We start from the raw sequence: 22,990 nt of genomic DNA on the forward strand, positions 1-22,990 counted from the left end.
TGCTCGCCGCCCTCTTAGGGCAGGGCGGGCCTTGCGGCGCCCGCTTTGCGATTCCCCGCAGAAGCGGATCTTGCAAAGGGGTGTTCGGCAGCGTGATGTCTCCCGGTTTTAAAAAGAATGCGGCGAAACGGCACCCGCGAAAAATTTCTCCCGCCCTAGCTGAAGCGAAAACGGCGGCTCTGCCCGCCCCAAAGATGGCCGCGCCCGCCTCCCTCCGCCAGGCGTCAACAGGGCGGCCACAGCGGCGCGCCCCCGCCCCCAGCCTCGCGAGGGCGGCCCACGCGACGTGCGGAAGCGTCTTGGTGAATGGCGCCGCTCGCGCGGCGAGGCGCGCCGGCGGCGTGCGCGTGCGCGGCGAGGCTCCTCCGTGACTGGCCGGGCGGAGGGCGACCTGCGAGCGGCGGCGACCCCGGCCCTGCCCGCCATGTCCAAGCGGCTGCGGAGCAGCGACGTCTGCGCGGACTGCAGCGCTGCGGGTAGGCGGCGGCGGCGGCGGCGGGGGAGGAGGCGCCCCGCCCGCGCCGGCTGCTGGGGACCGGGGCGCCTGGGCGTGTGCAGAGCGCCCCCGGGGCCCGGGCGCAAGGGGCGGGCGTCGCGGCTCCCCCGGGGCGCCGGGAGGCGGCCGCCACTCCTCGCGCAGGGCCGCGCTCCCGGGGCCCGCGGCCGCGCGGGGGCCTGGGCGGGCCCCGGGCCTGCGGCGGCCCCCTCCGGGCTACCCGCCCCTCCCCCGCCCGCCGCCCGCCGAGCGCTTCCCGGCGCGGGGGGCCGCAGCCGCCCGCTCCCGGGGCCCGGCGGGGGCGCGCCCTGGCTTTGCCCGCGGGGCCGGCCGCGCGACTTCCCGTTTCTGCCGCGGCCGCCGCGCTTCCCGCCGGCTCGCTGACCCCCCCCTCGCTCCCTCCCCCCCCTCGCAGAGCCGAGCTGGGCCTCCGTGAACCGCGGCGTCCTGCTGTGCGATGAGTGCTGCGGCGTCCACCGCAGCCTGGGCCGCCACATCTCCCAGGTCCGGCACCTGAAGCACACGCCCTGGCCCGCCACGCTGCTGCAGGTACGGGGGGGGCTTCCGCTCCGGGGATCCTGGGAGCTCGAGCCCCTCCGCGCTGCTGGGGAATTCTGGGAGTGCGGGTCCGCCCTCCTGACGCGGCCAGGGTCCCGGGAGCAGGCGGACGGAAGCGGGCGCTGGGGTCGGTTGAATGCAGCGCTGGACGCGCGTTCCTCGGCGTCTGCACCGGTTCGCCTCGGAGGGCAGCAGTTCCGGCAGCTCATCCCGGACTCGGGACGGAGGTTGAAGGGATGCAGCTCTGCCCGTGAGCCCAGCTCCTTAACGCGGGATGCTTCGCTCGCAGCAGGCCGCCGGGCCCGTAGCCTTGTGAGCAGGTTGTTTGGGCCCTGCTGCCCTCGTTAGATCTGGATGCGGCAGAAGATCTGCGAGTCCTGAGCTAACTAAATGCTGTATTCGTGGTCTGCTTTTTAAAAAAACGTTTTCTTTCTTTGGCTTTCTGCCTTCCGCGGAGAGGTCTTTAAATTACCGGCTCTCCGCTAATTTTGGAAGGAGAGCTTAAATGGAGAGAGAAGTGCAAAACGTTAGTCGTTGGCTGCCTCGAGTCAGATGTTTGATTTGGGGATAGCTGCAGCTGGGAGCCGAATGGAGCTCCGGTGCTGATCGCGCTGCCTTCTTTTTGTTAAATCGCAGCCGAGACCCTGATCTTCATCCTGAAGGTCAAGCATAAAATACCACAAAATCTTGAAAAGAGCCATCCGTGCCAAACGTTATGTTCTTGACGGTAGTACGGTACTTTTATGCTTAAGCAATTATTGCAGTTAGCAACGGTGGTTTTATTTGTTACGTGCTTATAACTAAAGGCAGCGCGGATGTACGACTGTTAATAAAGAAATATGTCGTAATCAGTTTTATGCCGTAATATAACATGAAAGGCCCTTAAGTGATAAACTCTGTAGATTTAAACTGACAGGTAAACGTTTATGGTAAAGCAAGATTACAGGAGTCCATAAAAAGAAGCACGTTTTAGTGCTTTTTTTAAACTTCAAGGGGTGCTATTTCAGCTGTAGTCCTGGTGGGCACCCTGGCCAGGAACTAGGGGCAGCTCGGAAAAACCTCAGAATTGTGATGTGGCTCTTCCAGGATGTGGGAGAACCAAAGGACCCTGGCCGATGGTTGGGTTAATCAACAGGTACAGAGCCATCAGCAGACCTTTCTGATGACAGGGTGCACCCCTGAGTTTCACTAGTTGCTGAAAGCTGTTTCCTGAGTTGGGATGCCTGAATCCTCCTGCCCCCGAAAATGATCCGTGCCAGAAACGTGACAGCCACGAAGCTGCTGTAGAGGACCAGAAGAGGCAAGCTCAGCGCTCGTGCTTCCTGTCCTGTTTTGCAGATGGTGGAGACCTTGTACAACAATGGCGCTAATTCCATTTGGGAGCATTCGTTGCTGGATCCGGCGTCAGTCATGAGCGGAAGGCGCAAGGCGAACCCTCAGGACAAAGTGCAGTAAGCGGAGGCAGGGTTGAACGTAGCCTGCTCCTATGGTGGCGGCGGCGGCGGCAGCACTTAATAGCCCACAGCAAGTGCAGCAGCAGATGCCAGTAGACGTTATCCCTTTCTCCTGCATTGTCAGAATGAGAGAACGTGTGGGCATAAAACACAGAAACTCTTCTTTATCCAAGGAGCTTTCTGGAAGAGGGAGGGGAGAGGAAAGGGCGCCCCTGAGTAGCTTCGATGATGTGAGCACGGGAGCAACGCTTCCAAATATTTGGCTGAGTGGGGGGGCTCTGAGGCCGAGCGCGATTGGGCTGTTTCTTTAAGCGAATGTGCTGTATTCAGCCTTCTGAGTCTTGTGCTCTCCTCAAAGTGTATATCTGGCCTCTTTGATGGAGTCTTTTAACTTTCCCGTTTCAGCGCTTGGCATGTTCAGCACTGAACGTCTAGCAGCCTCATAGTATCTTCACTGACAGTGAGAATAGCTAGCTTGATCTCTAACCCTCTAGGTCATTTTTCGGGACACGTAGCGTGCAAACTGATGCATTTTGCTGGAGTGTTGATGGTTTACCTGAAGAGAAAGTTCAGTCTCCACACAGTTAGAAACTCAGGTTGCAACCCTATAGGGTATAGTGTGGAAATAAACCTGCTGAGGATTAAGGGCATGGCCAGCGATGTACAGATTGTTCCTGGGTTGATCACAAGAAGTTGATCTTTTGCGTTTGTCTGCTTCTGCCTTCCCCATGTGCTGCCCCCTCCTCAGCGCTTTGGTCCTTGGCAGGGAAAACCCATCCCACCTTTCTGGAGTTCTCATGTTGCAACCTTTTCCTCTTTCATTTCCTGCAGCCCCAACAAAGCAGAATTCATTAGGGCAAAATATCAGATGCTGGCCTTCGTTCATCGCTTGCCGTGCCGGGATGATGACAGTGTGACCGCCAAAGACCTTAGCAAGGTAGGGCTCAACCTTGGGCGGGGGGTGAGGGGATCCAAGGGATCCCGCCCACCTGGATACCACCGTGCGCAGCTTCAGCCAGGCTGAATGGCAGCTGAGTTGGCCCACCAGCCCTCTCCCAAGACAGGCTAGGCAGCTGATATCGCTGGCCTTGACGACAGGCAAGAAGGCTTCTGACAATGGCCCTGAGGCCTCTCCTGCCTTTGCTTTCAGCAACTCCACTCCAGCGTCAGGACGGGCAACCTGGAGACCTGTTTGAGGCTTCTCTCTCTGGGAGCACAGGCCAATTTCTTCCACCCGGTGAGAGGAAATGAGTGTTCTTTCTGTAGTCCCAAACGGGTTTAGAGGGGAGGACTTGCAGCTGAGCGAGCATCTCTTGGCCCTTCTGTAGGAGAAAGGGAACACCCCGCTTCACGTCGCTGCCAAGACAGGGCAGATTTTGCAAGCCGAGTTGTTGGCCGTGTATGGCGCTGATCCTGGCACTCCAGACTCCTGTGGGAAGACACCCGTGGATTACGCTAGGTGAGCCCTTTCTTGCCAGTGGAGGGGCTGCTTTGGAGGCCAGAGGGCTTGTTCCACAAAGCCAGGTGTTGTGACTCTTCCGGGCATCAAGGATGAAGACCACCTCCCTTCTTCACCAAGTGCTGGGAACAGCGGAAGGGGTTCCAATTAAGGATGTAGGTGGATGGGACCCCCCCTTTGTTCTTGCCTCAGAGCCCCACATCAGCGAATTCTGAATGCCTCTCTGACTCTTTTCTCTGTTAGGCAAGGAGGCCATCATGAGCTGGCCGAGCGGCTGGTGGAAATACAGTACGAGCTCACCGACCGGCTGGCCTTTTATCTCTGTGGCAGAAAACCGGGTAACTGGATGTTTGGTGTTGGTGGGGCCCCATTTTTCCTCTCTGGAGTTCCCACTCCACCCCCTTTCTCTGCCCCTCAGTCCAGGCAGGCAGGTAGGTTGTGTGGGCAGTGACCAGATCAGCCCTGGTCCGTTAATCTGCAGGGCTGTAAGAACAGTTTGGCCAAGGCTTGTGCAGGTGTGGGAACAGAAGGAGGTGGGGGAACCAGGATCCTGCTCCCTTGTGGGTGGTGCTGCAGTTCAGAATCTTCTAGTCTGCCAGTAGTGAATTCCTTAATTCCTTACTCCAGTCGTTATCTCTGCTTCCCAGCACACAGAATACCATGCACGTGTTTCCAGCAGCTTGGCCACAGTCATACTTTGGCCTTCATTCTTCTATCCTGAGATAGTCTGGGAAAGCAGCTAAACCCGTCCCAGGGTTCATTTCCCAACCCCCAAGAGAACGCGTAGGCAGCCCTTTGCAGACTGGCCGGTTTCAGGCTCTGCCTCTGGGAACACACTGGCGTTTTGTGGGGAGCGCAAGCGGTGCTGCTCCTGCCAGCCCTGCCCGCAAAGAGGTCCGGCTGTCCGGCAGCCCATGGCGCTGGCAGCCCCGCTGAGCGGGATGTGCAGTCGGAGAACGCCTGCTCCTCCCAGCCCTGATGCTCTTTTGAAATGTTCTTTTCAGATCACAAAAGCAGGCAGCATTTCATTATACCTCAGATGGCAGACAGGTAAGAATTTGGATTGGGACCCTGTGACTTTTTGGTAAAGCTGTCCAAGAGCAGCGCCCCGAGCGGTTTGTCTTTTGGTTTCCGTGCTGCGTCTTCAATTTGCATTCGGTTAGCTGCCGAAAACGAAACCAAGTCTGGTACGTTGGTCACAGGCCCATCATCCTTCACCAGGATAAGCAGCAGTATCAGACCGGCAGGGCTATTTCAGTCCTTTAGGCTGGGTTGAGCAAATGTAACGTCGCTAATAAGCACAATTTAAAACGATAGCTGCTAGTAAGAACAGCACGGTATTCTTCCCGTTGTTACTGAACCCTGGATCTTGGGAATTAAAGCAGCTGTAAGTACATCTTTTAGGTGAGCTCCTACTGCTTGTGCAGTTTTATTTGTTTACACCCACCATGAGCTGCCTGTGCAGCAGCCAGAGGAGACTAGACAGACAGACAAAGATGAAATGGCTCACCTCGTTTAAATTAATGGTCTAGCAGTACGAAGTCAAGAGCTGCTTTGAGTTGCGTGTGTGCTGGGGCGGCTCCTGGAGCCTCCTGTGTGACCAGTGTCTGTGTTGGGGCATCCTCTGGGGGGCTTGGAATGGAAGCGGTTCCTTGGATTTTCCCCAAAGCGCATCTTCCTTTTTGCCCTGTCTCCACGTTCCTCTTGTGACCCAGCAAAGCAGTTTTTAAGGGGAAACGAGCCCAGGGAAGGTGTGGATCTGGACGATTGGTGGTCCTGCCTCAAGCACAGCAGTTCTGGGCCTTTTCCCAGAATGTTGAGGGTGGGTAGATAAGCCTCGGTGGACAGGGAAGCATCGCCGCACAAGCTTCTCTGTAGCAAAGACCAAAGTAGGTAGAGCGGGTGGTAGGGAGAGGCTGTTGGTAGAGAGGCTCGAATCGTTAAACATTTTGAGGTTCTTCGAGAACAGAGCAGTTGAAAAGCAGGATGTGGATTTCAAGAAAGAAAGAGCGAGTACACCTGTGTGTCTCCTTGGCATTCACACGTGCGCGCACGCCTTCTTAGTTACCGTCGCCTAGCTCTGCTTCCAAGGTTGAGGTCTTCAAAGGAAAAAGGGCAAATGTTCTGACGGGCTCCCTCTTTCCGTAGCAGCTTAGACGTGTCAGCGCTGGCCAAAGCAGCCAAGAAGAAACTCCAGTTGGTAAGTCTGCCTGTTTCTCCGCTTTGACCTGGGAAGGAGGAAAGCCCACTTTCTAAAGGGAGAGCTGCGTCCGCTGGCCCCCCTCTCTGCCTGAGGCCCCTGCCCCACCTGGAAGGCAGTTCAGAACCCCAACCCGCCTGGCCCTCAGTTTTTCCAAGCGGAGGGGGTGGCCGCTCTTGCGGGCTATGGGCTTCCTGTTGAAGCCTCCAGCCAGGGACCGCAGGAGCCAGGGCCAGCCCTGCCTTGGTCCCCAGGAGCTCCTGCCAGGCCCAGCTTCAGTGTTTGGTCTTTCCCTCCCTCTTTAGTTGAGCAATCACCTGTTCGAAGAGCTTGCCATGGACGTCTACGACGAGGTGGACAGGCGGGAGACAGACGCAGGTGCTTTCCTCTGGCAGGGCTGCCCCACAGGCCAGGGGAACAGTGTGCAAGTGCCCAGCACCCCACCTCGGCCCCCCTTGCCCCCTTTTGGTGTTGCTGTGCTAGGATTTAACTACTCCCGTCATTGGCTGTCCTTAAGGGGGGGCCACGTGATTGTGTGGAGATAAAAATTAAGCTAGGCTGCATGTTAGAATGGAGGAAGGGCCTCCTCTGTTGGAGAGGAGCAAGGGTGGGATGTGGGGAAGGGCAGTTGGGTGCAGAGAGTAAGCCCACGCGCCCATGACCTCGCCCTCTTCTTGCACAAACAGTATGGCTTGCGACACAGAATCACAGCACGTTGGTCACTGAGACAACCATCGTTCCTTTCCTTCCTGTCAACCCAGAGTACTCTTCCACAAGAAACCAGGTACAATTCCCCCATGATTTTTCTGGGCTCTGACAATTACGGGGAGAGAAATGAATGCCCCTTTCCACATGTTTGGGCAGCTGAGTTTTTTCCCAGCCCTGCTGAAAAACGGCGGCCATCGTTCATTTGGGCCCTGAATTGCAGATCCGTAGATCGGCTTCAGCCCCATCCAGTTGGGTTGGAGTTCTGCTGCCGGTCGTCCCATGCCAGGATGCCGATGTCGGCCGTAGAAACAGGGCCAGCGTTCCAGAGTTGAGAAAGGGGAAGGGGGGAACGCGTCCACTGCCAGAAGAGGCTAGCTTGGGAAGCCTTGGATCTCTGCGCTCTGGGGGTGGGGAGAAGCAGTTGCCCTGCATGCACACTTCCCTAGATGTCTGCCCCGAATGCCTCTGAAACACTGCACTCCTTCATGTTCCCAGGGAAGGCAGAAACTAGCCCGCTTTAACGCCCACGAGTTCGCAACGCTTGTCATTGACATCTTGGGGGACGCCAAGCGAAGGCAGCATGGGAACCCTGTTCCAAGTGCCACAGGTGAGCCTCTGGGGTCGCTGCCCTTGCCCCCTCAAGCACTTTGGGAGCTGTAGCCTGCTCTTGGGTTGGTGTTCCATAGACAGCAAAAGTGCCCCCCTCCCATCCTTACGACATGAGACGGGCGGGGGGTCAGGGGAGATGGGGGGTCAACTCAGTGGCCTAGAGGCCAGAGGAGGGGGGCTGACAAAGGAGTAGCGAGGACTGCGAGCGAGGGGGATTGTGAGGGTCGCATAACAGGAGTGACCCTGGAGAAAAGAGGCCTGAGAGAGTCGCAGGAGGGACTTCCGAGCAGCGTCCACGGCTCGGACTGTCAGTCCCAGGAGTAAATGCATGCAGGCCCTTGAATACCGGCAGGCACTTGGAGAAAAATACTCCGTTGGCCTTAGGAGAGACGCTGGCAGTCTCATTTTGGCTGTCTCATCTTCCGCTCCACGTTGGCACCTTGGAGCCAGAGAGGCCAGAGGATCTCAGTCCCTGTGGATGGGCAGAGTGTTTGTATATCGATGGGTGGCTGGGGCCCGTGGGGAAGAAGTGCCCCCCCCATGGCTGGACTCTGGGGCCCAGCTAAGCAGTTGCCCATCTTGGGGAAGGGAGACAAGGCAAAGGGCACCAGCCGCTCTGCAGAGGTGAAGGAACCAGAAAGGGCCTTGAGGGAAGAGTAGTACCCCCAAGAGAAAGTATAAAGAAGCCCCCTTTGCTAAGGCCTCCCTGGGGTTTGCCCCTTTCTCAGCCTGTTTGGAGAGGCTCTTCCAGCACTGCCATCCTCTCCACGGAACTCTCTCCCACTCCAGAAAACGTGGAGCTGATCCTGAAGGCAGTCAATAGCCAGCATGGTCCAGGGAGTCATGAGGCTGACCAGCCCGACTACGACAGCGTTGCCTCCGATGAAGAGGGAGATCTGGAAACGTGTTCAGTGAAGGCCCCTCGGCAGAAGGTGGGTGGAAGACCATGGCAGCCTGGGGAAGGGGCTGGAGAGGCCCTGCTGCTATCCACAACGTCATCCGCAGGCAGACACTAGGCGCTGCCCTTAGTTACGGGTCTGGATGCCTCCCTCTCAGTTCGCAGAGTTCCCCTTACGACGCTAGAGCTTTTCAGAACGAATCCCCGCCCTTTTAACTAGAGAAGGTAGCTGGGATACTTCAGTGCCCTTTTCAGATCACCAAAGTCCTCAGTCTGGAAGGAGCTGACCAGTGTAATCTCAGCGTCCTCTCTTTATTTCAAAGAATAGAGAGATGGCGCTTTATGCTACTTCTTCCCTGTTCCCGAGAGAGCCCTGCATAGTCCTCGAGAGGACTTGAAATGGTCTGTCCCTGGAGCAGACGGACGCTGCCTCCGGGATTCTGAGTTGCAGCCGTCTTCCTTGTGTTATAGTAAAGGTTCTCTGAGTCGTGCTGAACTGAACACTGTCTAGCATCTTTGAAAGCTTTCTTTGTATTTGGGGCACGTTCCTCTGGGCAGGTGGTTGGGTGCGAGAGAAGGAGCGCGAATGTGTAAAAGCGGCGTGGGCGTTTTGCAGAGCCTGGACTCCGACTTGTCTGACGGCCCCATCACTGCCCAGGAATACCTGCAGGTGAAAAACGCCCTGGTGGCTTCGGAGGCGAAAATCCAGCAGCTTTTGAAGGTGAACGTCAACTTGAACGATGAGCTGAGGACCATGCAGAAGAAGGTAGCCCTGCATTCCAAACCCTGCCTGCCCTGCAGGGTTGTGCCTGTTCGGCAACAGGCCGGTTGAGCAGAATAATCAGGGTTCTGGTGCAGTGAAAAGGATGGTGTGTGTAGGGCAGCGTTTTCCCCGATGCCTCCAGGCAGGCTGATGTTGAGCTCCCACCACCAGTCGTGAGCTCTGCAGGCTGGGGATGATAGGGAGTGAAGTATCGCACATCCTCCGGTTGCAAGAAGTCTGAGGTTTGAGGTTGACGTTTAGGGGCTGGGTGAGAGATTTGGCTTGGAACTGGAAGATCTGAGTCCTTATTTCATGTGCCATCAGTGTCCCGTGAGCATTCTCTCTGCTCCTCCTCCTCCTCCTCCTCCTCCTCCTCCTCCTTCTCCTCCTCTTCCTCTTCCTTCTCAACCGTCTGCCTCTTTGGCACGTTACTCCCTTCCCTTTTCTGAGAAAGCAACAAAGCATTACTGTGCTCCCTTCTTCTTCCAGCTGACAGGTTGTGGTTTCTATTTCTGGGAGCCACGTGGCCCTCTAGGGAGTTAAACCTAGATCCCCCCAGCTGTAATCCAGCTCTTGGACCGCTTCGCAAACAGCACAGGGCCGTGAACAGATGGTCCCCTTTCTTGCCAGGGCAGAGCCACCAGCAGCTGTAAAATGCTGCGCAGATTGCTGTGCTGCAGAAAAAGGGGAAGTGCTGTAGTCCTCTGCATAACCTTCCTGGTCCCAGTTGAGATGGGGAACTTCAGGAAGTACATTTGGGGCCCTTCAGGCAATTGAGAAATTGGATGCCCTCCTCTCTGCCCCCGGCAGGCTTTCCCCATCATTTTGCCGGAGGGAGTGCAAATGCTCCTTAGCGTGCTTCAGTATGTTAGTTTATATATTTCAGAGGTGTGGAGAGGGCTTTGAGGAGGGTGAAAGAACCGATCCCTCTCAAGATCCCACTCAGGGCATAACTCCAAATCGAAGCAAGAATCAGCCTTCCAAGCAGCGCAGGCCGCCGCTGAAAAATAGGGTCCTGCTGTGCTTTGCGGAGGGGGAGGAAATGCTCCCGACCTCACCCTGGCCTGAGTTCATTGCTTGGCTCCGCATCTCAGTCCCCTGCAGGATCGTTCCGTCTCCTCCTGCAGCGTTGGTGGCAGGGCATCAGTGCCAGTTGCTGCGGGCAGCTGCCTCTTTAAAAGGTCACCTGATACTGAACCTCCATGATTTGCGTGCAGACTTAACGGGGAAGAGCAGGGCCTTCTTGCCAGGTGGAAGCTGTAGGCTGTAGTCTGGGTCCTTCTGCTTGAGGACGTTGTAGGAAACGGATGGTGCGTTGGCTTCCTTGTGCCTCTGAGTCTTGCTTTTGCCAGTAGCTTTCGTCTCATTTCCTCTTCCACCGCGGCTGTGGCACTGGCATTTCCACACTTCCCCTCCTGGCTTGGAGCTTGCCCCTCAACTGTTCCGCACGAGTGTCCTCCACTAAAAAACGTTGCTCAAGCCACGATCTCTTTGGAGGTCTTTGTGGGCCTGCCCTGCCCTGCCCTGCACTTGAAACGTGGCCCCCAAGTCTCCCCTCTCTTTGGTTCTGAGGCCTTAATATGGCCGTCTTTAGAAGCAAAAGAAAGCAAATGTGGGACGATTCCGCACTTCATTCCAGCTTCAGACCCTGCAGAGCGAAAACACGAGCCTTCGACGGCAGGCCACCGCAAACCCCCACCAAACTCCGGCCGGCTCTGAGCATACAGACGTGCCCTCTATTCGGCGCCCTTCCTTGCGCAGCAGCCGGCCCATGTCGATGTACGAGACTGGGTCCGCTCAGAAGCCCTACCTGCCCCTAGCTGAAGCCTCTTATCCCGAGGAACGCGTCACACCACGGCTGCAGCTCTTCCCTCCCCACGTAAGTAATGCAGTTGCCCTGTTGCCTTTCAGTTTGCCTCCTGTTCTCTTGTGCAGCAGCGGCCTGAAGCTCCTTTGCTTGGCGGTCAGTGGGTTGTGCCTCATGCAGCTCTTGGCTTCTGCTGGGCAAATCACTCGGACCCAAATGTTTTTGAAGAGCTGAGAGCAGGCAGGAGTCCCCAGGCTGAGCTGCACAGGCCTCAGTTGGTTGCAAGCAGGAGTGACCAGTTTGGACTCAGCAAGGCCTGGCATGTCCTGAGCAGCATCGTTCATGGATGGAGTTGGTGACCATCTCAAGAAAGTGGACGCAGATCAGCAGCCTTCACTCCGTTGCGGGGAGAGCCACTCTGCATGTGCCCTGTGCCCTTCCGGGGTATTACTCCTTAGAGAGAGAGGGTGAAGAGGGGAGAAGGGGGGTAGCAAGTCAGCTTAAGGACGGGGGAGGCAAGGCTTCAGCGCTCAGCAGGCCAGGAAGAGCTGCCGCTGGGGTCTCCGCATGCACGCCCCTGCTTTGAAATCCGGCCTGGCTGGCCCCAGAACAACAGGCCACGCAGCTTGGGCTTGTGAGGCGACTCTCAGCTCCCGCTCGGCTCTTCCGCACCCTGGCTTGCTGAAGCTAGAAGCCATCTTCAATCTTCGTTGGCTGCTGTCCTGGTTCAGAAACTGCGTGGGGTTTGGGAGAGGGCCTCTGTCTCCCCCAGCTTCCTGGGCTTGTGGAGTGGCTGTGGACTGCACTTTCCCTGCCCAGGCTTTCCTGGTTGGGAGGAGGAGACTCAGCGAGGGGGAGCCCCCCTTCTCTAGGAAGGGCTCCCGTCCTCTTCCCAGCCGGCTGATCTGCCAGGTCCTCTGCAGCGTCGGGCAGGGAGGCGGCACGTCCAGACTCCAACAATTCTCTTCAGCCTTGATGTTTCCCAGCCTCTGCCTCCCCTTTTCAGGGCCTTTGAGGGGGCTTCAGAGAACCTGGCCACTGGGCGGGAGGACCATGGGGACTGGGGAGCCAGGCGGGCATCAGAATGCTCGGCAGGGAGGTGGGACGGGCTGCCCCTTTCCCTCCTGGGGAAGAGACTCTGGCGGCTGGTGTGCCGGTTGGGAAAGAGCGCTCAGCTGCATCTGGCTTGGTTGGGGCTCCTCCGCTAACGGGGGATTCCCTCTTCCCCCCCTCGTTTTTCCCTCCAGGCATCCCGATTGGAAAAGCAGAGCAGCTGGCCAGAGGGGGATTATGACAACGCGGTCCCCGCTCTGGAGCTGGACGAGACGGGGTAAGTGCCGACGGTTGAGGGTCCAGGACAAGGAGGTGTGTAATTTCTGGGCTGCACCTGAAGGACACTCATTGTGTTGCCCCCCTTACACGCTTGCTTGAGCGAAGGGGAGGAGGGGTCAGCCCCTCTGGGGACGGGGGGGTCCAGCGAGGGGCCCAGGGAGCTGGTCTGGGCTGCAGCAGCTGCCTTTTGGCAGGCTTCTCAGGAAGGCAAGGCAGCGGAGCGGCCCCGGGCCAGAGGGCAAGGACCCCGAGGCCCACCCCAGCGCCAGCTTCCCCAGCACGGAGGACGTGATTCGGAAGACAGAGCAGATCACCAAGAACATCCAGGAGCTGCTGCGGGCGGCTCAGGAGAGCAAGCACGAGAGGTGAGCCGCGAGGGTGAGGGATGCTGGGGGCTTGGCACTGGAGCCCAGTCCCCTCCGGAGCGCCACTCCCACTTTGAGGGCAGGAGGGTGTGGCCGGCGGTCTGCCTCTCGTAGCGGGGGTTGAGTTTCTCCTCTCTCAGTCCACGCCCCAGCAACAGGCACTTTTTTCTTTGAGATGTGGAGAAGCCCAGCCACATCTGCCTGTGGCCTGTGCCCACTGCCATCGTCCATCCATGTTGGGAGAGTTTGGGGGCCTGGCGCAGCCAAATGTTTTTCTTTGCTTGCCTGGCAGAAAGTCTTTGGTTGAGTTAACGCAGACACAGCTTCTTTCCTCATCCTGAGGGAGCACACCCAAACTCAGGCGCGGCCTGGGGCTGTTTCAGGGCCCTGATTCTGTGGGCTGAGCCAGCTCCCCCCAGAGTCTGGTCCCCCCTCCTGGACGTCTGGCCTCCGTCCTGTCTCTCAGGCACAGCGTCTTTCCTCTTGTTCTCCACTTGCCCCCACCCAAGCATGGGGCAGTGGCACTTACGCAGAGGACCTGGCCTGGGTTCAGAAAGAAGCCGGCTACTTTAGTGGCTGCCACTCCAAGGCTCCCCCTGAAAGGAAGAGACCTGCAATTTGGCCCCTGCACTTTCTCACAAGACATTTACGGTCCCCCTGCTGCTTCTGCCACCTTCGCTCCAAATGCTGGAGGGCCTGTCACAAACCACCAAAAAGGCTTTTTCCTCCTGGTGCAGAATCTTACCCTTGGATGAAGCCCCGTCAAGCCCCAAACACTCTCCATGGGGTTGGCTTGAATTTAGTGGGTTGGGCCACCCAAATTATCCTGGTTTGGAAGCAGGATAAGTTCAGCCTCTGGGTGGAACTCTGCAAATGGCAATTTATATAGACCGAGGGCATACTACAAAGTGTCAGCTCTCCTGAAAAAAGGTAAAACATACTTTTGACAAAAACAACTGGATCCTGCAGTGACTTCCCCTGCGTGGCTGGCCATCCGGGAGATTTATTTGAGGCCCCCCCAGTTCTTTCCTTAACGCCTTTCTGAAGGTGTTCTCAGGAGGCAGAAGCCCCTCCTGGTGGGGAGGTGAGCCAAAGGCAGCACTAGATGTTTGGTAGCCTTGAACTGTGAGCAAGAGGAGTGAAGAGGGGCATTCAGCTGCTAGCAGGACCCAGGATCTTCCTCCTGGAGTACCTGCTGGTGGCTGCATTTCAGCGGCTTTTCCCCTCCAGGGCGGGTTGATTTCACAGGGACCTTTGCAACCTTTCCATTCTTCACTTGCAGGCAGATATGTCCCTCTCTGATTGTGTAACCTCGCTTGAAATGATGCAGTGGCAAGTAAAACAAGGGAGAGGTTTACATCACAAGAGCACAAATCTAGAAACAAGAGCTCTCCTAAGGAATTGCTGAATATTAATCCCACTGTTTTCCCCATGCCTTTTTGGGGCAGCACAGGAACCCCAGGCAAAGGCGACAGTCGTTTATCTGTTGCAGGGGTGGGACCTTGCAGAGCCACCCACCGACTCGGGGTGGGGCGTGGGTGTGCAGGACCCCTTCTTTGGAGCAGGCTACCGTTTTCCAGAAGGGTAGCTGGGCTTGCCGCCTGCTGCGCCGAGGCCAAGGGAGTTAGAGCGAAACAAATCCCGTAGGGCATCAGCTTTTGTGGACTGGAGTGTTCTGAGGTTGTGTGCGGAGCCCCTTGTCTGTCGCTGGGTAGAAGAGGAAGCGCTGTTGTCCCTCTTCCCTGCACCGAGTGAAGTTTCATGAGGTCTAGTTCAGTGAAATGCCCTCCAGACAGATTAGGTCTCAGCTCCCATCATCCTTTGCCACAGCTGGCAAACCCGTAAGCCCAGTCAATGTTTGCTCCAAAAGCTGGTGCTCAGCCAGTGCCATGTGGCTTCCTTTCTCGTAACAGACCTTACGCTGATGAGGAAGGCCTGTTGGTACAGAGCCTGTGTCTTAACTGGAGCAACTAACTTCACCTTTTGTGGGGCTGGGAGAAAGAAACCTTCTTCTCTGAAGACCCACCTGGTTTCTCTTCCCCTTGCAGCTACGTTCCCTGCTCGGAGAGGATCCATCTGGCGGTCACTGAGATGGCAGCCCTCTTTCCGAAAGTGAGTAACTCTTCTTCGGTAAGAGGGAAGGGGGGCTGGGGGGTGGAATGCCCGGTCTCTGGGCAAAGGCCGGCGCAGGAGACGAGGTGAGAAAATCTAGGGGAAGATTGTGGTAAATTTACGGGTGCTCCAGCAAGAGCAGAAGGTCGGTGTCAGTTCTGCTGACATCCCTGAAGTTTGTGAAAACTGTCAGAGGACAGGTGAGCGCACAATCAGGGGTAAAGCAAGCAACACCCACAGAGAACCCCAGAATCTCGGGCAGGGAGGTCTCGCACAACAGTCAAACTTCCTTGGTCCCCACGGGTCTGGAGGTGCAAGGCAGGGGAAGGCTGATGGTGGATGCATCTGGCAGCTGAATCCTTGGCATCACATCCCTCGCGTGACAGGAGGCCGCTGGGCATCTTTGTCTTTGACTGCATTCACAAGTTACCCTTTCCAGGCCTGTAGGCTGGCAACCACATTGGCCCATCTGGGCAGAAGCAAAAACCACTCAGCTCCCTGCTCTTTCCCCAGAAGCCGCAATCGGAGCTGGTGCGCACCCCGCTGCGGCTGCTGACCTCCAGCGCCTTCCGCCTGCATTCCGAGTGCGCGAAGGCCCTCCTGCCCGAATCTTGCTCCACGGCTGACGTCCAGCTGGTCACCCAGCAGGTCATCCAGTGCGCCTACGACATTGCCAAGGCTGCCAAGCAGCTAGTCACCATCACAACCAAAGAGAACGCCAACTGAGCGGGCTCCGGCACAGGGTTCGCTGTCGTCTTGGAAACTCTGTTAAGGTTTTCAGGGGATGGTCTTTTTTACAGGAATATTTAAAGCGGTGCATTACCATTTTTTTAAAGGAACCTCAGTATTAAATTTTTTGCATGTTTTTTTCTAAGAAGACTTTTTCCCAGGATTACTATAATCCGCTGCCTTACTTGGTGCTCTGTATTTGCCGGCATAGAGTGCGCGCGCTGGAAGTGTGTCTTGAGCCAACCGTCACATCACCAGCTTACGGTACTTCTTTGCTGTTGTGGGAAGTTTGAATCCTGTACTCTTAACACCCGTTGTGAACTCAGATGCGCATCTCAGAATCCAGGGTGCCTATCCTGGAATCCCGTGCAGTTGCTTGGCACGCTTTAACCACTAAGTAGTACACGCCATGGGCTCTTGAGTTACAGGGGATGGTCGAAAGGACACCCCAGTCCCTGCTTGGTCTGCCTGGTGCCATAGAGACCCCAGCCCCCCACCCACGAAAGCATGACGCGCTTGTGGCTCCACTTGGAAGGAAGAAGGAGCAGCCCCCCTCCTCCGCTGGAGCTGAGGGGCAACGCCTGTTGTTCCCAAGGCTCCCGAGGCCGATGTTGAGGCAGACAGTGAGGCAGGCCTGCGGCTGCGCCTCATGCTGGGTTTTCTGGAGGCTCTGGAAAGTGCCTTTGCGAAATAACTATGCACTGGGAGGCCTCGTGCCTTCCCCCTTACGGAAAACTATCCGCTGTCTTTTCTCTCATTTTTTTGGAATTCCCTGCCCTGCTGATACGGACATGTGAGGGTCTTTCTGGCATGCAGGGGCAGGGCCCCGGCCAGCCAGAGGGGACTCGTGCTGCAGGGGAGAGAGGAAGGTAGGCGTGGCTAGCTGAGCCCCCGGCCAATCCCACTGCTCCCAGTTGGAAGTGTGTCGGGGAGGGGGAGCTGTTTAAGGAGCTGGTTTTACTGGCTCCCCCCCTTCCACAAACGCTCTGTGCCACGCCAGCCCCATCTCTTACAGCACGGTAGGCCTCTGTGTGTGAAGTACAAAGCACGTGGCCATGGCACAACGGCCAATCAATGCAAAAAACAGACTTTGGGGGAGAAGGTAGCAGTTTCAGACGGCTGGGAGTAGCATCCCGCTGGTCACTCTCCTGTGTGCGTTGGAGCTGGAAGCTTCCAGCAAAGGCAGCCACTTGGCCTGCCACAGCTGGCTTGTCTCGCTGGGCTCAGTGGCTTTTGAAGGTAGGGCAGATACCTCATTGCAAGGAACCCCAGCCTCCCACACCCTTCCCCTTTCTAGGCGGCGCAGATTTCCTGCATAGCTCCACAGCCAAGCAGAGAGAAAGGCAGCCTAGGTGAGCGGGGGGCACATTGTTAGTGCACTGCAGCATGGATCATGCCGAGTGGGTGGGCAGTAGCAGCAGCCAGGTTGTCTAGAGCCTTTGGAAAAAACCGCGTAGCCCACAGCAACATTTCTGGCTAGCGATTTTTGATTCTTCCCCCAAACTGCCACTTCGCTGCTTCACAGTTTAGACAAGTCTGACTACAGGAAATGAGCTGCTTTTGCAACAGAAGAAAAAGTTGGCAGCTTTGCAGCTGAATTGTTGGCGGCTGCAAGGTTTGTCCAGCTGAGTTGCCTTGCGGCTGCTTGATTGCTAGGGCACCTTAGCCCAAGGGCGGCACCCTGCACTGGCCTTCGTGGAAACCCCCGTGCTCTACCCATCTCCAGTCCACCCCGTATGGCGGGTGTTAGCCCCCCAGCTCCTGTCCAAAGCCAAGGGCCTTCTAGCCGCCCACAACAGGCGCAGCTGGCAAAGAGGCCAGCGGGCTGCCCTTTCCTCGAGGCATCTGTCCCATGGCTGGTCTGCTGCTTGCCCCGGCCAGGACTCGCCTGCGGCCAGAGAGCAGCGATCAACTGCCCCCAAGGAGAGTCTGGCTTGCTCAGGACACCCTGCGGGAATGGGGCACCTGTTGCTTTGTGACTGTAGAGACAGGCTCCCCACCCCAATTTTAAAGCCACAATTAAGTGAAGGCTCCTGTGGAAGGGTGTGTGTGTATGTATATGTATAATATCCTGCTAGTGTGTGTGTATGTAAATCTTACGCGTATAAAAACAAGTGCCATAATATTTTGAATGCTGATATTTCATTGTAGCTATCTTTTTTTTTCAAGTGGTATACTGTTTTGGGGTTAAACAAAAATGGGTAGAACAATCCTCTCGCTGCCTTCCCCCCATAGCACCAGGCCAGAGGGAAATTGATTAAAAAAGAAAAGCAGCACTTTATTGACCTTTTAAGCACCCCGCCCAGCTTCACCACCACCTTCCTTCCTTTGCAGAGGCAACAGCAGCCAGGTAGCGGCTGCCCCTCAGGGGAAGGCAGGAAGGAGGGCTGAGTGACTGGAAACACCACTTCTGGGGCGCCCCATTCCGCCACCCTCTTCGTCTGTCCTGGAAACATCCGTTCCTTTGAACCACTCCTTCCCTGCCAGCTCAAAGTAGACCATCAAGACTTGGGTGGTTGCACTCCAGCTGGCCAGCAGGTTTTCAGCCATCCAGGCCCGGAATGCAGGCTCTCCCTCTTGCCTTCTTTAGGCCCAGGCGGTTTTGGGATAGCTGTAGCACTAGAAAGAGGAGAGTTGGAAGATGCTGGTCAAGAGTTTTATCTGACCCGTGAGCGGTCAGACCCTCCCGCTGGTGAATCAGACCAGCGAGGGGCTCTGCACCCTGGGACGGCAGCCATGAGCCCCAAGATACATCCTCCCAGAGAAGCTCCCCTCGGGGGCCGTCTGGCCTGCCGCACTAGGGGCTGCCAGGTTGGGGTCCCCTTCACCAGCAGCTCCCACCTTGTTGCGATAGCCAGCTTCCACCATGCGCCTGGCCTCCAGCTCCTCCAGCTGTTCCTTGCGCTGCTCTTGCAGCTGGGCCTCTGCTGCCACCTCCTGTTGGCGCTGCAGCTCCTCCTCCTCCTGCAGCTGCCGCTCCGTGAGCTAAAGGACGAGGAGATGATCTGGGTAGGGATGGCACCCCTAAACAGCCCTGGCCAAGCAGCCCGGGAGACTCCAGCGAGCCCTGCTCCGCAAGGAAGCGCTACCTGGGCTTGCAGCTCCTGTCTGCGAGCAGTTTTTTGCAGAGCCGCCTCCTCCTGCTCCCGCTGCGTCAGCTGCTTGGCCTCTTCGAGTTCCTGGATCAGCTGCTCCCGGAACGTCACGGACTCCTGCTGGGCCTGCCTGTTCCGCTCCATCTTCTCCTGGATCTGCTGTGCCCTCTCGGCCAGGACCTGTTTGGGGCAGAAGAGCGGGAAGGCTGAGCGGGCACCAGGGCCTCCCTTCGCGCTTCGGAACAACGGCGGCCCCGCGACTGAAGTCCCGCTCTCACCTCCGCCATGAGCCTGTCCCGGGCCTTCCGCTCCCTCTCCCACTCCTCCTCTCGCTTCTCCCACACCTGTTTAGCTTCCTCCCTGGAAGGGGAAAGGAAAAGGGGGGACGGGCAGATGGCCACTAGTCCTCTGCAGCCAAGAAGGCACTCCTGTACGTCCCAAGGCGCTTGGGTGCCTTCTGCCTGGGGGGTGAGGATCCTGGTTTTCAGGCACCCCTCAGCTTCAGCTCTTCCCAGCAGCCTTTGCTTGAGTCGCCCCACTGGCACCCCCTCACCTGAAGATGGTCTCCAGCTCAGCCTCCCGCTCCCTTTCCAGCTGCAGCTGCTGCTCAATGACCCCCCTCATCCAGGCCGCTGCGGCCACAGCTTCTTCCCGCCGTGCCGACTGCAGGCGCTGCTGCTCCTTGTCCTTCTTGGACAGGGCCAGGAGGATCTGCCTGTCCTTCTCCTAGACAAAGAAGGGCACAGGAAGCCGTTGTGGCTTGTCGCACCGCTGCTTGTGCCAGCAGCAGCACAGGCAAAGAACGGCCTTTCCGGCCGCCGCGTCCCCAGATCTTTGGAGGGATGACTCCTGCAGGCAACTGGGAGGCTCAACTGGACTTCAGGAGCTGCTTCGGGAACCACGGCCTGCCTCGCGCTCCGGTGGACGAGCTTACCAGCTCTTCCTGGACCTGCTGGGCCCGTCTCCTCAGCTGCGCATGGTACTGATGCTTCAGAAAGCGCCTGGGGGATGATGGGAACAGGAAAGAAGTCGGCAGACCACCCCATAAATGATCTGGGCCAGCAGCCTGAGAAGTGCTTGAGCTTCCCGGCTCTTTCGGTTTGTTCAAGCCCCTGAAGCGCAGCCTCCACCCTGGATATGAGAAGAGCACAAGACTGCCCGCAGCTGGCTGGGGTCCTCATTTCTCTCCACAGCTTGAGGCTAGCAACAGCTTCAATAACGGAACCCCCTCATCTGGAAGAAGGGGCCTGGGGGAAGGGGCTCCCTCTACCGATAAGCCTCCCCTTCCACGTTCTCACTGCACCCTCCTAGGCAAGCTCTCGCACTTCTCTGAGAAGCACCCCGTCCAGGCAGACAAATCCACAGCTGGACAGTGTGCCTCACGGAGAACTCAGCCCTCCCACTTCACCTCTATGCTGCCTCCTCCTCCTCCTCCAGGAACGTCTGGAGAGAAGCTGCCCCTGCCGGGATGACATACCCAAGCTCCAGCTTCTTCCGATGCTCCTCCTGGAGCTTCCGCTCTGCTTCTAGCGCTTGCAGCTCCCAATGCTGCTTCAGCAGGTTCTCCTCCTCCTCCTTCAGCTTGGTGGCCTGACAAGAGGAGCGAAAGGTAAGGGCTGGGGAATTCTGCCTCTGCCCGGGATCTCCTTGGGCTTTCCTGCCTTCTCCTTCCCCCTCCTCCGAGGAATCCTAATATAAGGGGGGGGGGCTGATTGTCTGCAGATCCAGAAGTGGGATGGGCTGTCAGACATGGGGTTCCGGATGCATCACTGCCACTTGAGGCCCGAGGGTCTCCTGTGGCCCAGAGTGCCTCCGCCAGCTGAGGGCCCATCCGTTGAGCGCTTCCTGGCCAGGCACACCCCCGCCCCCCACCCCGAGTCGGCCCTTCGTGCACCTCCGCCTCCCGCAGCTGGAGCGCTTCCATCTGCCGCAGCAGGAACTCGGCCTGCTTCTTCTCTTCCTGCCTCCGCCGCTGCTCCTCCTGCTTCAGCCTCTCCAGGGCTCCTCTGCGCGCGCTCTCGTAGCGGTTCTCCGCGCGGAGCTTCTCTTCCTGCTCCGCCGCTTCCCGCTCAAGTGGGATGAAGCAGAGAGCGCGTTAGCCGGCCTGGCTGCCCCTCCGCTGGTCAGGCGCGGGAGGGCGGCGGCGGCGGCCTACCTGCTGCTTGTGCGCCAGCTGGTCCCCCCAGGCCTCCACCACGTGCTTCTTGTGCAGCTCGGAGCCCACCTGCAGTTCAGCAGAAACGCCGGACGGTCAGTCCGCCGCCGAGCTCGCGTGGGGTCCGGCGCTGCCGGGGATCGGGTCCCGCCCGTCCGCCCTCGGCGGGCCCCCTCGTCTCCGCAGCCCCCCAGCCGGCCGCCCGAGGACGGCCCCACCTCTCGCAGCCTGGCGCTGCCGTTCCTCCAGCACTCGTAGAGCCGCTCTTCCGCCACCTGCGAGGGCGAAAGGAGGGACCTGCTGGAGGGGCTGCGCGGCTGCGGCCGCGCCCGCCCCGCCCCGCGCGGAGCCCGGCGGACCTGCTTCCTGCGCTCCTCCCTGGCCGAGCGCAGCTCCGCGCTCCTCCGCCTCCGCTCCTCCAGGCCGGCCGCCGCGCCGGGCCGCAGCTCGCGCAGCTCAGCCGCCAGCGCCTCGCGCTCCCGGAAGAGCAGCTCCCGCAGCCGCCGCCGCCGCCGCTCCAGGCCCGCCGCCTGCTCCGCCTCCCGCCGCTCCCGGCCGTGCGCCTCCATGCTGCGGGCAGAGAGGGGAGAGGGGAGTGGGCGCGCCGCCCCGCGCCCCCGGCCGCCTCGCCCGGCCGCCCGCCTCGGCCCGGCCTGACCTCCGCTGGAAGGCGCGGGGCGAGCTCCACTCGGCCTGCTTGCGGCTGCGGAGCCCGCACTGCCGGAAGGCGCGGCTGTGCAGCTCCCACTGCCGGCGCAGGCGGGCCTCCTGCTCCCGCCGGCGCACGATCTGCTGCTCGAGGGTGCGGCTGCGGCTGCCCCAGAGCCCGGGGCCGGCGGGCAGCGCCATCATCCGCGGGAGCCGCCTCGAGCGCGGGGACGTCACGCGGCGCCCCGGTCGCGCGCCGTGACGTCACCCCGCCGCTCGCCCGCCCGCCCGCCCGCGGCTCTAGCCCGCGGAAGAGGGCCGGCCCCCCGAAGCCAGGCTCGCCCGCCTCGGCGCGTGCGGGGAGTGACAGACACCGAATCGCGGCGCCGCCGCCGCCGCCACGAAAATGCCCAACGGTCCAGCGCCTTCCGGAGCCGCCAGGCGTTTCCATGGCAGCGCTTCCGGTCTCCCTACAGGGGCCGTCGAGGGACAAGAGGGCCTGTGTCACAAGAGGGGGCGGGGCCGAGTTGGGTTCGCGGAGTTCCCACAGAGCTAAGAAATGGAGAGGGGCCCCCCGATCTCGGCGCGGGCGGCTTCCGGGTGCGCTCGCTCAGAAGAAGCCGCACTTCGATATCCTGCCCCGAGGCAGACGCAGATGCTGCTGCTGCTCTGAAGAGACGAACCGCCTCCGTGGCGCAGCAGCGACGCCAGGCCGCGGGACCCTCTCGAACTGCCGGGCTTCTCATTCCCTTCTGAAACCATCTGCAGCGCCAAGTCTCAGGCAAATCCGAGACGGTTCACAACAGCCTTGCAGGGTAGCACAGGCGCCACTTGACCCCAAGCCCGCAGGGCAGTCCGATGTCACCGGCCGCCGGCCGCAGTCCCCTTTCGGGGAGCGAGGGCACACCCGTCGGGGGCTGGGGGGCGAGGAAGGGTCGCTCTCCCCCGGCAACGCCCGCCCGCAACGGGGCCCTCCTCGCTCGCTCGCTCGCTGGCTGTCCGGCGCGGGCGAGCCCGGCCGGGGCGAGGAGGCGCTGCTCCTTCCCGCGTGTGCCCCGGCCGGGGTGCTCCGCCGCGCCGCGCCGCGCCGAGCTGCGCAGCGGGGTCTTCAGAGCGGCGAGCCGGACTGCGGCACCCATCGTCCCCAGCCGGGCTCGGGTACCGAGTCGGCCCGCCGCGCTTCAGAAAGCGGGGCTGGCGACCCAGAAGCCGCGGCTGCGGCCCCGGCGCTCATCGGCCGTCGAGGCGGGGGAGCGCGAACGCCTCCCGTGCGTGGTCGGGGGCGGCCCCGCCCCGCCGCGCCCCGCCGCGCTGCCCCCTCGAGGCCAGGGTCCCCGGCAAGACCTTGGCGCCGCGCAGCCGGCCCGTCGCCCAGGGAGCTTCCCCACCCGCCACGCACGGCTCGGCCGCCCGCGACTCGGGGGCGCAGCCCCTCCGCTGCCCGGGGAGCGCCAGCTGAGCTGCCGGCGGCCGAGGGGCGCCCTGCCCTGCCCGTGGGGCCGCCTGCCCGCCCCGCCCTCCCGGCGGAGCTCCTCCGCGGGCCGGGCTCCCCTCCGCCGCTGGCCCGCGCAGCTTGGCGGTAGACTGCCCCGAGCCAGGCGG

General features: G+C 59.6%; 2 protein-coding genes across 4 annotated transcripts; one reads left to right on the plus strand and one right to left on the minus strand.

Moving 5' to 3' along the window:
- Nucleotides 1-87: 87 nt before the first annotated feature.
- On the plus strand, nt 88-16,660 carry GIT2 (GIT ArfGAP 2). Of its 3 annotated transcripts, none has more exons than XM_088135066.1 (19): nt 88-476; nt 912-1,045; nt 2,393-2,505; nt 3,340-3,445; nt 3,659-3,745; nt 3,837-3,967; nt 4,211-4,305; nt 4,972-5,017; nt 6,116-6,167; nt 6,473-6,545; nt 6,854-6,951; nt 7,371-7,482; nt 8,274-8,416; nt 8,999-9,103; nt 10,785-11,024; nt 12,200-12,282; nt 12,479-12,649; nt 14,698-14,761; nt 15,275-16,660. In XM_088135066.1, the coding sequence occupies exons 1-19, from the start codon at nt 425-427 to the stop codon at nt 15,485-15,487; spliced, it is 2,118 nt and encodes a 705-aa protein (XP_087991192.1). In that variant the 5' UTR covers nt 88-424; the 3' UTR covers nt 15,488-16,660. The 3 variants fall into 3 exon arrangements, with proteins under 3 accessions (XP_087991192.1, XP_087991191.1, XP_087991190.1); XM_088135065.1 differs by having other exon boundaries at nt 6,119-6,167; nt 8,999-9,148; XM_088135064.1 differs by having other exon boundaries at nt 89-476; nt 8,999-9,148.
- A 948-nt stretch (nt 16,661-17,608) lies between these two features.
- On the minus strand, nt 17,609-22,901 carry TCHP (trichoplein keratin filament binding). Its single transcript, XM_088135070.1, has 12 exons — nt 21,399-22,901; nt 21,100-21,310; nt 20,959-21,015; nt 20,741-20,809; nt 20,480-20,653; nt 20,063-20,175; nt 19,520-19,586; nt 19,139-19,311; nt 18,864-18,945; nt 18,580-18,765; nt 18,332-18,475; nt 17,609-18,109 (listed from the first exon to the last, which is right to left on the minus strand). The coding sequence occupies exons 1-12, from the start codon at nt 21,590-21,592 to the stop codon at nt 18,077-18,079; spliced, it is 1,503 nt and encodes a 500-aa protein (XP_087991196.1). The 5' UTR covers nt 21,593-22,901; the 3' UTR covers nt 17,609-18,076.
- Between the last annotated feature and the right edge of the window lie 89 nt (nt 22,902-22,990).

The sequence above is a fragment of the Python bivittatus genome, unplaced genomic scaffold (assembly GCF_059951505.1).
Source record: "Python bivittatus isolate LINGU-HERP-01145 unplaced genomic scaffold, Pbiv_v1 ctg000100_np1212, whole genome shotgun sequence".
Classification (NCBI taxonomy): Eukaryota; Metazoa; Chordata; class Lepidosauria; order Squamata; family Pythonidae; genus Python; species Python bivittatus.

Bases quoted from the DNA above. Each gene is read 5' to 3' on its own strand.
- TCHP (XM_088135070.1), bottom strand. From the start codon at position 21,592: ATGATGGCGCTGCCCGCCGGCCCCGGGCTCTGGGGCAGCCGCAGCCGC. The intron at 20,176-20,479 runs GTGCACGAAGGG...TCCTCTTGTCAG, and splicing joins TCCAGCTGCGGGAGGCGGAG to GCCACCAAGCTGAAGGAGGA. The intron at 19,587-20,062 runs GTATGTCATCCC...ATCATCCCCCAG, and splicing joins CGGAAGAAGCTGGAGCTTGG to GCGCTTTCTGAAGCATCAGT.
- GIT2 (XM_088135064.1), top strand. From the start codon at position 425: ATGTCCAAGCGGCTGCGGAGCAGCGACGTCTGCGCGGACTGCAGCGCT. The intron at 3,746-3,836 runs GTGAGAGGAAAT...GCCCTTCTGTAG, and splicing joins AGGCCAATTTCTTCCACCCG to GAGAAAGGGAACACCCCGCT. The intron at 14,762-15,274 runs GTGAGTAACTCT...CTCTTTCCCCAG, and splicing joins TGGCAGCCCTCTTTCCGAAA to AAGCCGCAATCGGAGCTGGT.